Source organism: Culicoides brevitarsis, chromosome 2 (assembly GCF_036172545.1).
Source record: "Culicoides brevitarsis isolate CSIRO-B50_1 chromosome 2, AGI_CSIRO_Cbre_v1, whole genome shotgun sequence".
NCBI lineage: Eukaryota > Metazoa > Arthropoda > Insecta > Diptera > Ceratopogonidae > Culicoides > Culicoides brevitarsis.
In genome coordinates, this window is record NC_087086.1 from 29,244,540 (window position 1) to 29,258,000 (window position 13,461).

General features: G+C 33.2%; 2 protein-coding genes across 5 annotated transcripts; one reads left to right on the forward strand and one right to left on the reverse strand.

Annotated features, from left to right (window-relative positions):
- Window positions 1-4,031: 4,031 nt before the first annotated feature.
- Window positions 4,032-13,409, reverse strand: LOC134832168 (H(+)/Cl(-) exchange transporter 5). 4 transcript variants are annotated; one of them, XM_063846099.1, is made up of 9 exons: window positions 13,079-13,409; window positions 12,786-12,857; window positions 12,531-12,699; window positions 7,109-7,147; window positions 6,513-6,679; window positions 4,836-6,448; window positions 4,612-4,775; window positions 4,332-4,548; window positions 4,032-4,271 (listed from the first exon to the last, which is right to left on the reverse strand). In XM_063846099.1, the coding sequence occupies exons 2-9, from the start codon at window positions 12,849-12,851 to the stop codon at window positions 4,181-4,183; spliced, it is 2,526 nt and encodes an 841-aa protein (XP_063702169.1). In that variant the 5' UTR covers window positions 12,852-12,857; window positions 13,079-13,409; the 3' UTR covers window positions 4,032-4,180. The 4 variants fall into 4 exon arrangements, with proteins under 4 accessions (XP_063702169.1, XP_063702168.1, XP_063702170.1 ...); XM_063846098.1 differs by lacking the exon at window positions 12,786-12,857; XM_063846100.1 differs by lacking the exons at window positions 7,109-7,147; window positions 12,786-12,857.
- On the forward strand, window positions 8,788-11,525 carry LOC134832170 (uncharacterized). Its single transcript, XM_063846107.1, has 5 exons — window positions 8,788-8,943; window positions 9,008-9,763; window positions 9,822-10,079; window positions 10,139-10,540; window positions 10,594-11,525. Exons 1-5 carry the CDS (start codon window positions 8,854-8,856, stop codon window positions 10,948-10,950), a joined length of 1,863 nt encoding a protein of 620 aa, XP_063702177.1. The 5' UTR covers window positions 8,788-8,853; the 3' UTR covers window positions 10,951-11,525.
- Window positions 13,410-13,461: the final 52 nt, after the last annotated feature.

The window sequence follows — 13,461 nt, forward strand, 5'->3', positions numbered from 1 at the left end:
CGGTCATGAATTCAAAACAGTAAGTCTTTTACTTTTTCATTGAAAATTGAATCTGGTTGTTGGATTCTTTCACGTTAGAATAATAGCTCGATTTTTCTAACAAGAAGAAAGAACAAAGATTTATAATTTTTTAAATAATTCCGATTCGGGACCGCCAAGCACATCCACGAATTCCTGCGTTATTTTAAATGGCGGCTGTTCAAAACCTAAAAAAATTTTTGAATATATTTAATTGCTGCTTCAGATTTTGACAAAATATTAAATTTTTACTTAGGCCATTAAATTTAATTATTTCACTTTATGTCGCCCCCCCCTCCGATTTTGCCGAAAAAATTCAGGGGGAAAAATAAAAATAATAAAAAAAACGAAAATTTTTGACATTTTTGGTACTTTTTGATTGTAAAACGATAATAATGTCCAGTAAAAATTGAAATTATATAAGATATGAACTTAACTTGCTTTAAAAACGCATTATCTATCGAAAATTTGATGAAAAAATTTTTGAGTTACGTGACCAAATTTTTTATTTTTTCTTAAATGTTAATTTTGTGAAATTTTATTAAAGTTTTGACTTAAAAACTTAAAATAATAAAAGTAAAAATTATTTTAATGTCTTCAAAAACGTCAAAAAAGTAGTAAAAAAAATTAATTTTTTTTTTATTTTTTCAACCTTCTCCGCAACGCCATCAGCCTCTGAGCCGGAAAGCATCAGTGGAAGACGATGAGGATGTTCCTGTAGTGTCGTACCAGATCCCGGATACCATTCGCAATCGGTTTCCGATGAGGCACGAAGGAGCACGATCTGCAATTTCCTGCAACGAGAGAACAGCTGCTCGACTACATCAAGCACATAACGCGCGATGTCGACGAGGAATCGTTTGTTCGAGTGGTTTACGACGCGCTGTTCGATCCGTCGCTGCACGACAGTATCGGTTTGGTGTCAGGACCTGTCCTGAGGTTCCGTTTGAAGAAAACACGACTCTTCGAACTAATCTGTATCGTTGTCCGGACAAGGAACCTGATGAGCGAAAGACAAACCATGGCAGATGGAGTCATTTCATCAAGCAGAAACGTTACGACTTGAGGGCTGCCAACGTTAACAACGTCTAGATCGCAACAGAAGTCGCTAGTTTTATCGTTTGCTGTTTTTGACAAAAGTTATCAATAGATAATCTGCTAAGTTTGCCTTATGTTTTAAACATAAGCTAGTCCCAAGCCTGCAAAAAACGAGGAGTAGAAAATCTATTGAAAAAAAATGTGTATTTTTTTTTGGCTAAATAATTAATAGAAAAAAAAATAATAAAATATAAAGGTTTTGTTGTACCTACTGTTTTGGTTTGAAAATTGTTTTTTCAGCTTTTGAACCTATCCTGTCTGAAGTTTAGGAATACGTTTCTCGCGTATTCGAGATTTTGTACGGTGCTGTGCAAGCTTTGACGCAACATGCTGATCAATAGTTCGATGCGTTAGAGCAGGAAGTGGAGTCCATCATCAGCTGCTGATGATGTTGCAGAACCAACAGGTGCTTCCATTAATAGAGTCGCCAAAAGTCTCGCTGACTATGGCTGTTAGTAGCGCAACAATCGAAAGTTCCTTCACTCCATCGAGGATATAGCTGTGGAGCCCTCAGCAAGTCCTTCGAACTCGATCGATGAGCTGCCTTCTATGCATCCGCCTTCACCGACCCGCCGTTCGCAAGCTATTCCGCCTCGCCGTCCCGATCCACAGCCTTCATCATCTCTGCAATTTCCCGCAACGAGAGAACAGCTGCTCGACTACATCAAGCACATAACGCGCGATGTCGACGAGGAAAAGTTTGTTGGAGTGGTTTACGACGCGCTGTTCGATCCGTCGCTGCATGACAGCATTTGTTGGGTATCAGGACCCATCCTGAGATTAAGTTTGAAGTACACACATCTATTCGAACAAATCCGTGGCGTTGTCCGGGAAGGAACCTGATGAGCGACACACTGCACAATGACAGATGTAGTCATTTTATCAAACAGAAACGATATGCTTTGAAAATTGCACGCTAAAAACGTCAACAACGTAGAGATCGCTAATTCTGTCGTTTGCTGTTTGTTTGACAAGGGTTATCAATTATTAGTCTGCTAGTAAGTTTTCCTATTGTTTATCATCAAATGTTGAACATTAGCCAGTCCCAAGCCTGGGTTAAACAAAGAAGCGGAGAATCTGTTGATAAAAAAAAACTTGTGTATTAATTGGCTGAAATTAAAAAAAAAAAATTGATAGAAAAATAATACAAAAAGGTTATATTTTACTGTTTTGGTAAGTAAATTGTTTTTTTTTTTTTTGGTTTTCTGTTGGTGTCCGATGCGGATTAAGAGTAATAAGTTACGAAATTCTACTTGAAAATATATTTAGGGGAGGATATTAATATCAATGTTAAAATACAATTTTTAACATAGAAATTTTTGAAAATATTTTAAGAAGATTAAGTTTTTCCATTACTTTTTCTTCGATTCTTAACTTTCTAAAGCACATGTTTAGGAAAAATGAAAAAAAATAAACTGAAGAGCACAATTTTTTTATTTTATTTTTATTTTTTTTTAATATTTATGTTGTCTTACTTATACTTTTTTTTTCAAAATTAATTTGTTTCAATTATTTAGTTAATTTAATTATATTTTTTTTATTCCTCTAAAAAATATTTTAAGCAAAATCTTTATATTTTGTATTGTATTCTATGATTATTCACACATTTTTATTTTTTTCTCTTTTATTATTTACCTACATATTTTTTAATTTATTTTTATATTATTATTTTTTATTTATGATTTTTATTTTTTTTTATTTTTATCCATTATTAGGCATATTTTAATTTTTTTTTATTTTTATATTTTATTTAATTATCATTTAAATATTTGTGTTGAATGCAAAATCTGTCTAATACAGATGAACAACTTTTATGGAAAGAAAAGTTGATGCATGTCGGCACAATTTCACTAAAAATTTTTAATTTCAATTTTCTCACTATCACTTTACTTACCGGCTTGATCTTCACGTCTTACCAGTCCGGGGACACGGTTCGACGTTGCTGGAGTAGAGCAGGCGGCAAATTGCTGGCGATTCATGTTGAAATGATGAAAAATGATGGCTTGGATACTTTCGTGATGAAATGATATCTAGCGAAGGAACGAATTCCGTTGCTTTTCTTATCACCTTATTTTGCGACATCGGATAGTTTTTGGCATCTGTTTGTCAGTTGCTCGTGCATTTTCAAGGCGTTAAGACGAAATTTATTAGAAAAAAATTAAAATTGAATAAAAAATAAAATATATTTGTCGACAAGATTCAATATAATTTCCGGTGGTTTAAGAACAAAAAATATTAAAATGCATAAAAAAACAATTAAAAATAGAAATCTGTTAATTAAAATAAATATTTTTCGCCGGTATAAAAACTTGTTTACTCATCATCCAGCTACCAAAAAACTCCGGCATTAAATTAATTTCAACATTTTTATCATATTCTTCGTAAAAAACATCAAAAGTCAAATAGAACTTAAAAAAAAGACAAAGCAGACAGCTAATCAAAACAACAAGCTGAAAAACCTCAAATTCTTCTCAGCGGATGTAAACGTGAGCGGATGTTTATAGCTTGATGATACTTGACATCCGAATTTTCTCTCTATTTCTGCTATTTTTCGACGTGAGAAATCTCAAACGGGCACCGAAAGATGGGTTTATGGTTTAAAAATGCGTGAATTTTGAAACTTTAGGACATCAGAGGTCTTTGTGCGTGCAAAATTCCTGGAAAAACATTCAATTTTGTCGACAAAAATTCAAGAGAAGGTAAATTTTTGTTCAATTTTTAAGTTCAATAATTTCAGAGTTCGTTTTTTTTTAGTTTTTTGACATTTGTTCATCAAAAAGCAATGCGAAGACAACTGAGGAGAAGCAATTTCGGGTCAATTTAAAACCAAAGTGAATAATCCAGACTTTTTTTGATGAAATAAAAAAATGTTGGAGGCCTATTACACCAAATTTTGGACGTTTTCAGAACATTTTTGACAAAAAACAAATCGATTTTTATAGTTTATTTAGCAATAATTTGGTTAAATTACATCTTTTTAAATATATAATATTTCATTTTTTTTTGTTTCTTTCCTATATACTGATAGTATCTCCAGTGTAATATTTACATTTATTTCGTGCATTTAGTTAAACAACACCGTACTCGGATCCTCGTTATCCATCTGTTTGATATGTCGCAAGACATCTTTCTTCGTAATAACTCCCAGTAATCGTCTAAAATAAAATTTCCTCATTAAAACCTTTTTAAATCGTCAAAATCCGATGAAATCTTACCCGTTATGCGTGACGAGCGTTTGTCGCAATCCCAATTTACGGAACATATCGACGACAGTTTCCATTGGCGTCTGATCTGTCACCGTAATTGGCGCCATATCCAAGATTTTCTTCAATTTCAATGGAGGCGGGCCCAAATTTTGCACTACGGCGTTACTTGACGTGAAGAGAACCAACGAGTTGGAGGTGATTCCTTCGATCATTCGTTTGGCATTGGCTGAAAAATGTTAAAAACTTGTGTTAAAATGATTTTTGATGAATTTTCGGATGGAAAACGTACCAATTGCTAGATTTAAATCGCGTCGCAGAACAAATCCAACGAGATATTGACTCTCCTTTGACACGACAACGGGATAGCCATTGTGCTCAGTCTCTTTTAGCAGCGTTTCAATGTCCTCGACAGTCATTGTGTCTTGAGTGATAACCGAAAGGGTCTCGTTTCGTCTGAAAAATGAAAGAATTTTATTAACACCGATGAAGATATCGTCAAATAATGTAACTTACTTGGGTTGCATGACATCTGCCGCCAACGTCGTATGTTGAAACTCGTCTTTGCTGTCGAGGAACGGATACCCGTTCAACGCGATATGCGCATCGTAGATACCAGCACGTCCCAAGGCGTCGCCAACCCATTTGCTTGCCATCGCGGCACACATTAATGGCACAATATACCGTACGCCGCCCGTCAACTCGAACATGATGACCACGAGAGACACCGTCATGCGTGTTACGCCGCCCAAAAGTGCCGCCGCGCCCACCATCGCGTACAATCCCGGCGTTATGCAATTCGCCCCCGTCGAACATTCGCCCGAAAATATCCAAATTTTCGGATAATGATATGCCAGCTGCTCCATACCGATGCCCACAATGCGTCCCATAATGGCTCCCAAGCACAGTGACGGAATGAACAAGCCACAGGGCACCTTTATGCCGAACGTGAAGATAAACAAGCCGAATTTCATGACGAACGTCAAGATGAGCAACCATACTGCTTGATAAACGCCCGGACCGGCAGCTGCAATCTCGATCGCCGAATTGACATCGGTGAAATTTCGGTTGTAATCGCACAGCGGATCGCTGTTACTGATGCCGCACTGACTGAAAAGCAGGTAAATTAGTTCGCTCATGTTCATGCGTGTGTAGGGGTTGGGATAGGCAATCACTGCAGTAACGAGAGTCACGATGAGCACTTCTGCCACGGGATATTGCCCGAGTTTGCTGAATTTGCGGTAGCGACACCAATAGAGATTCGCCTTGATGAAGAGCGTTCCGACAAATCCGCCCATAATGCCGAGCAAGATGAAGGGAATCAGCTCGAAAAAGATCCACGGCTTGTTGTATTCGACGAAAAACAGCACGGAATGCTCATTTCCGAAGGGATTGATCGAGCGCAAGATGAAAGCGGCGATCAAGGCGCAGAAAAACGATCTCCAAAGCGTTTTCAGCGGGAAATAGTACGAAACTTCTTCCAAACTGAACAACACTCCGCCAATGGGAGCTCCGAAAGCAACAGAAACGCCCGCTGCAGCAGCTGCCGATAAAATTTCCCTCTTTTTCGCCTCATTTCTGCCGTATTTCGGAAACAGATACGACAAAATATTTCCGATACAACTCGCAATGTGCACCATTGGACCCTCCTTGCCGAGCGTCAATCCCGCCGACACAGACAACATGATGCCAACACTCTTGATGATCAATGTCCACTTGCCCAAATATCCGCGAATGATGAAACCCGAGAGAATTGTCTTAATTTCCGGTATTCCCGAGCCACAAGCGTACGGCGCAAACATCCGTACGAGCGACGCAGCAAGTGCCGCAAACAGCAATGCCCACGAAACGTAGAAAAAATATGATATGATGTAGGCGAAGGCGCCTTCACGTGACGATCCCAGAATTTCCGACCATGTTCGCCATTGGGAGCAATTTTTACTGTCGAACGTCGTTTCGCTGGACGACCAACAGCATTGTTCGCGATTCAGCCAAAAGGCTTGCGGGCAAATTCCGAATTTTAAATCGGTCATCCAACTACTGCCGATGTCAATGACGCCAGCAACACATCCCGTAATTAAGCCAACGAGTAAGACGCAAAGCCATCCCGACCATGCATCGTGGGCACCCTACAAGGAAATGCAAAGTGTTGCAATTAAATGCAATCAAAGTAAGAAAAGTGACGAAATTAACCTTAATTAAATCACAAATTGAGTTTTGTCGCTTCTTAATGATGTATCGATGTCGCATACGATCTCGCGCAATGTCACGTTGCCAGTCAATCGTGTGAAAATCCTCATATTGCCCGATTCCCGGTATGTCGTCGCTTGTATCGGTCATGCCCGAAAATGAGATTCCTCCTGAAAAGACAAAATTTCGTTAAAAATCATCTAAAAAATTTTTTTATATAAACGAAAAATCCCCCTCCAACACCGCTAAGTTACCATAACGCGGATACTCGATGGTCAGCGCTTCGTAATTTTCCACGAGATTCGTCTCGGAAGTGAAAGAGTATTCCGAGTCGGCAGTTTTCATACTTTTTTCGGTTAGTTTTGACGAAAATTTTGTTAAAAATTGCACAAAAATAAGTTTACATTATTCACAATTGACGTTTCTTGATCAAATGATTCATTTTTTGATTTCGTCGTGCCCGAACAGAGAGACTCGTATAAGGCTTCCACCTCTTATCTTATCAATTTATCTGTCATTTTGACTACATGACGAGAGACTTTTACAGTACAAACAGAGAAACATGCAAGAATCTTGTTGCTCGAGTACGCGCGACATACCTTTATTCTCTAAATATTGAATTTCTATCACATCAGTTGCTGTTGAATGAATGAAAGTTTTGATTTTTTAGTAGTAGGTATGTGAGTGCGAGAGGAAGTGAATCGAAAGAAGTTACAGTGAAGTGCATTTTAATATTTTTTTTACATTCGAATATGGAACATTGGCATGTAGAGGACAGTTGATGAATTTCTTAAAGGATTGGGAGACAAATATTCAAGAAAATTTGAAGTTCATAATTTAATTCATATAATTTTGAGAAATTTTGAAAAAAATTTTGTATTAAAAAATGAACTTTAACATGAATTTTCATCTCTAAAAATATTTTTCATAAAAATTGCTGTTTTTTTTTCAAAAAATTTTTGAAAGTTTTTTTTAGTAATACCGAGGTATTAATTTTTTAAGTTTAACTAAGGCCGCTCCAAATTTTTTTTTTACCTTTTTTTGAAAATTCGAAAAAATTTTGATTATATATGAATATTTTGGTTATTTTTATGCTTATTGATATTTGATAATTTAAAATTGATATCAGAGTAAAAAAATTTAAACAAAAAAATTTCATAAAAATAACTTTAAAAAAATTTAAAAAAATATTTTTTTTAAATATTTTAAGTGGAGAAAATTCATGTTAAAATTCATTTTTTAATACATAAGATCGTAAAAATTTTAAATTTCTAAAAAAAAATTTGAAATTTGCTTAAAAAAATATTTTGAAAAAATATGGAAAAAAACAAAAACGGTCAATTTTGATAAAATTTTTAATTTTTTTTATTTTATTTTGCCCCATTCGATTTTCGACTTCTGAAATGGGGCATGGAACAAAAAGTTCAGAAAAAAAATTGGAGCGGCCTAAAGATAAAAAAAAAATTGAAAAATTAGCTCAATAATTTTATGAAAACTCATGTTAGGCTTTTAATTTTAATTTAGGCCGCTCCAAATGAAAATCAAAAATAAAGTCCAAAATTTTTGAAAATAAAATGGGGGGAGGGCAAAATAAAAAAAAAATTGAAATACTTATTTCCATACAAAATGACAAAATTTTAGCAATGTTTGATCTTGTTTTTTAATAATCTTCTTTGAAACTTTCAAATTAAAAATTGATTTAAGATCATTTTAAGTTAAAAATTGAAAAATTCAAATTTCATAAAAAATAACTGTCAAAAAATTTTGAAAAAAAAAATTTATAATTTTATGAAAAATATTTTTAAAGAAGAAAATTTATGATAAAATATGATTTCCAAAACAAAAATTAGAAAAATTTTTCAAAAATTTTATGGAAATTTTCTTGAAAAATTTTGAAAATACACCCAAAACCGGTAATTTTTGGTTAAATTTTTAACTTTTTTTTATTTTGCCCCATTGGATTTTTGACTTTTAAAATGGGGCATCGGACTTTATTTTTGATTTTCGTTTGGAGCGGCCTTAACAAAATTATTTTTTTTGAATTTTTTATAAAGTCCAAAAACCTAAAAAAATGTACCTTAATATATTTTTTTAAAATATTTAAAATAGTTTTTGATCTGATTTTTGAGTTTTTTTTTTTTTATTTAATTTCTCCCATAATTATTTTAGTACTTCAAAAATTTTCAACGGTATTTTCAAATTTTTTTTTGAAGTGGTCTAAAAAACAATTTACACATCCATGTTTTGTGGGAATTTATTGTCAATATATTGTCTTTGGTTTCTTTGCACGTTTAGCTGTATCATTTTTTGTAAAGTTTTCTGGTTGAAAATTTGAAGAATTGAAATGAAACGTAAATTTGTTTTTGAGAATTATGATTTAACGTCAAATAAACGTCCGAAGATTGAATCCAAAATATCTGATTTACCGAATGAAGTGAGTTTTATTTTTCTTAACCTCAAAACTGACAGTGCCAATGGAAATTTTTCTTTATTTTCAGATGTTTCGAGAGATTTTCAAGAATTTACGCACAAAAGATCGTTTAACTGCCAGACGTGTTTCCAATTTTTGGATGGAACTGCTCAACAAGTATTTCCAAGACGACAACACTCTCAAGCTGCCTGCTCGCACGGACTTTTCTCCAACGGGATCTCTGTATCAAACATTTAATGCCAGGTTGTCATCCACTAAACCAATACGAGTTTTTTCGCGATTAATGATAAAGATCTTCTGGATGCCAAATTTGGAGGAGAAATTTGATGATTTGGTCAACTTCATTAAGTTAATTGGAGATGAAGTCCGCTTTCTCAATGTTTTCGGTTATTCTCCCTTGCAATCTATTAATGATCTCTACACTAACTTACCCAATCTTGAGTCTTTGGAAGTCTACCGTGAAGAGCATCTCGGTGATTTTACTTTTCCACCCAAACTTATATCGATTAAGATAGGAGACCAATTCTCGCAACTCCACAAATTACCGGACATTCAGAAACTGGCGTCACTCAAGCATTTTAGCGCCAATTCTCTTGTCATCAAACAAAACACGGATGCTCTTGCATCGTTTCTTGACCCAAATTTAAGGAAAATTTTGGATGCTATCATAGGAAATGATGTTTTAGAGAAAGATTCTGTCACAGTTTGGTCAGATTTCAATTTTTGCGGAGAAGAAAAATTTATTGAAGATGATATTATCAAAATTAAAATTCACAAAAAGATGCTGGATATTGCACCTTTAGCTGAGTTTAACGATTTAAAGGTATTTTTTATTTATAAAATACTTCATGATATTTTATCCTTTTTGATTTGTATTTTAGGAATTAGAATTGTACTCGGACATACACCATTCCATAATGCATTTCAAATCGCTTCCCGAATCCACGAAATTTCCCAGTATTATTGATTTGAACATACATACATCTGAAATAAAACTTACGAATTTTAATGAGCTCTTATCAAAATTCCCCAACGTAGAATCCTTGAATGTTGATGTATGGGAATTGACAGATATGGATCTTCGTGTGATTTGCCAATACATGCCAAAGTTGAAAAACTTGACAATTAGAGTGTGTGAAGTAAGTGTTTTAATTCATGTTTTTACTTTTTGACATTATTTATGTTTGTTTTCTTTTAGATATCCGGCATAAAAGCTCTTTTGGATTGCAATAACTTTTCTGTCAAGGATCTAAAGTCACTTGAGTCGCTTTGGGTTGATATTCAACCTGAAAATCGGTATGCCACTCAACTATCATGGCCATCTTTGCCTGATTTGAAATTCGTTTACATCAGAGGAGAAGGACTTCGTTACCTCAAAAAGGACTTTTACTCGCAAATGGCAGTAAAATCGCCAAATATAGAGCATTTGGAAATTCACTATGATTATGGTTCACGAGAAATTAATCATACAAAGTTTTTACCGATACTATCTGGGTTGAAATTGAAGAAACTAACTCTTCCTGGCGAAGGTGGAGATGCTAAACTGGCTCACAACAATAGTTTGATCGATGATGTAATCAAATATTGCAAAGATCTGACGGTAAATAAAATATATTTCTTAAAATTTTAATTAATTTAATTTTCATTTTTTAGTATTTTGAAATTGACGATGAAAACGGATTTTCTCTGGCACAAGAAATTCGATTATTCAAAAGTTTAGCATCACTAAAAACAGTGTTTTCTTTGGATAGAAAAATGAAACGCCGTGAATTTGAAAATTTAAAAAAATATTTAGCTGAAAATATTGGTGAGTACAAAGATGTGCCCGGAACGATTGCTTACTTGTACAGCAACGAGATCCCTCATTTGGAGCGAATTCGAATGGAGAACAATTTTGATGTCGAATTCTTGGAAGATCATTTGAATACTTGGTACATTGTCTTACATGATTACTTGGAATTGAGTTCGTTGGATTTCGTTCGTGTTTTAAAATCATCATATGATAATTAGCTATTTTTTCTGTCACTCAAGAAAATAAATTTAATTTTTGAAAACTAAGTAAGGCCGCTCCAAATTTTTTTCGATGTTTTTGTCCCAAAACATTTTTTTCAAAATGGGGGGGGGGGGGGGCAAAATAAAAAAAAAAGTTTTGAAATACTGTTTCATACAAAATGCCAAAATTTTAACGAATTTTGTTCTTTCATGAATATTTTAGATATTTTTATGATATCTACATTGAGATTCGATGATTTAAAATTGATCTTAAAGTATTTTAAGTTAAAAATTTTAACAAATAAATTTCATAAAAATAACCGTCAAAAATTTTTGAAAAATAATTTTTAGGAAATTTTTTTAGAGAAGAAAATTCATGTAAAATTTCGATTTTCAACACAAAAAATTTTGAAAATTGAAAAAATTTAAAAAAATTGTTGAAAATTCCTTAAAAAAGTGAGAAAAAGGACCAAAAAATGGTCAATTTTGTTGAAATTTTTAACTTTTTTTTTATTTTGCCCCATTGGATTTTTGGCTTTTGAAATGGGGCAGGGGACAAAAACATAGAAAAAAATTTGGAGCGGCCTAATTGAAGGATCAATAAAAAATTAAAAAATAAAATAAAAATAAACTTTTGGTTTGACTTGTCGCATCACAATTTTGATGAGGAAATATTTAATTTTCATGTTTTTGACCCTAAATTGAAGATAGATAATTTGAAATGTTTATAAATTCGATTTTTAGGCCGCTCCAAATTTATTTTGAATTTTTTTGAACGCAAAAATATTCATTAACAGTCAAAAATTGTTTTAAAATTGGCATTTTGTATGAAAAAAAAAATGTTTTAATTTTTTTTTATTTGCTGAACACTGTTTACTCAAAATTTAAAAAAAAAAGAAGAAAATTTATGAATTTTGTATTTTGTTTTCAAAATTGGTCAAAAATACACTAAAATCTTCTTAAAAGTTGGTTATTTGATACCGTTTTTGACCAAAAAATTAGGAAGAGAAAATCAAAAAAATATTTAACTCAATCCTTAATTCAACTTTTCAATAATAGAAAACCATGAATTTTCACAAAAAAAAAACGATATTGATACTTTAATTTTAAAATTTGAAAAATTTTTGAATAAAAATTCAATTATTGAAGAACAAACTTAGCACAAGGTAAACGGAATTAAATAAAATTTAGTGCCATTAAATGTATTTAATGAGAATTTTTTTTTGAATAAACGATATTTGACTTCACACGAAATTTGATGAGCCAAAATTTAAATCAATAGTTCAAAAAATGACACTTTGTATAAAATTATCAAGAAATAAGCTGCACTTGAGCTCTAATTTTTTTTTATTTGAACTAAAACAAAACAAATTAAGATGAATTTGATCAAAATGTACAAATTTAAATTGAAATTCAATCAAAATTGTAAAAATTTATATAAATTCTAAAATTAAAACTAAATTTCAACTAAAAAAATCTCAAATCCATCAAAAATTGACAAAAATTCTCGAAAAAATAGAATTTTTTAAAATTTCCTATCGAAATTGCACTAAACATTCCTTCACATCTTCGAAATTCCTCAACAAAAAAAAACTCACCTTCGGGATCGAATTCCCGCACATAGTTGCCATTGGGCGATGCTGCTCCTTCCTCCATGCTCACCATTGTCCGTAATCTAATGTTATTCGCTGGCGTAATATCAATTAATTCATCGTCCGAAAAAGTGGAGTGAGGGACTTCGGAGCTGCTTGTATTATCTCGTTTACTCTGCAAAATAAAAAAATTCTCAATGAAAAATTCGAAGGGAAAATTATGAGAAAACAAATAAAAATAAAAAAATAAATGAAACTAACCGAATGGATTGGAGTGTATTTAATATCAGGTCTCGAGTGACGATTCTCTATGATACGCCCCCACATATGTTACTACCAATGAACAACAAAAAATGAATAAAAAAAATTTTCATGTGCAAAAAAAGCCCGAAAAAAAAATGATAAAAAGCACAAAAGCGAGGTTATGTGATAATTTTTCACAAAATGCATTTAATTGAAGCAAGAGGCGAGTAATTGAAAAGCAATGCGTTCGTCATCAAAATACCGTGATCTGATAAATTTAATGCAAATTCGTCATTTTATCGGATACTTACTTGAACTGCGTCGTATTTTTGATTTCCCGGAGACGTGACTGACTTTCTGGATCCCTTTAGAGGAAGTGTTTCCATAGTAAGCTACTCCCCAAAGGCATTTCTCTCCGTGTTTGCTCCAATTTCGACTTTTTTTCTCCTTTCTTCCCTTCCTTCTGCAACTCGCTGCTCTATTTCACCCAAAAATGACGAGTTTCGGAACGATTTTCGACACGAACGAGCAGGATACACGAAAATTCCACGGAATAACACGAGATTCGACGACAATTCAAGGTTTTTCGCAGCAAAATTGAGGAAAATAATTCCAGGAAAAAATTTCGTGAGTTGTTTTTGTTTTGACAGATTGCCTTGGGTGACCAGATTTTTGCCTCAACACCGGGGACATC

Coding starts and splice junctions, on each gene's coding strand:
- LOC134832170 (XM_063846107.1), top strand. CDS start 8,854: ATGAAACGTAAATTTGTTTTTGAGAATTATGATTTAACGTCAAATAAA. Junction 8,944..9,007: donor TATCTGATTTACCGAATGAA/GTGAGTTTTATT, acceptor CTTTATTTTCAG/ATGTTTCGAGAGATTTTCAA. Junction 10,080..10,138: donor TGACAATTAGAGTGTGTGAA/GTAAGTGTTTTA, acceptor GTTTTCTTTTAG/ATATCCGGCATAAAAGCTCT.
- LOC134832168 (XM_063846098.1), bottom strand. CDS start 13,153: ATGGAAACACTTCCTCTAAAGGGATCCAGAAAGTCAGTCACGTCTCCG. Junction 7,148..12,530: donor GCGGGAATTCGATCCCGAAG/GTGAGTTTTTTT, acceptor TTCATTCAACAG/CAACTGATGTGATAGAAATT. Junction 4,272..4,331: donor ACGCTCGTCACGCATAACGG/GTAAGATTTCAT, acceptor ATTTTATTTTAG/ACGATTACTGGGAGTTATTA.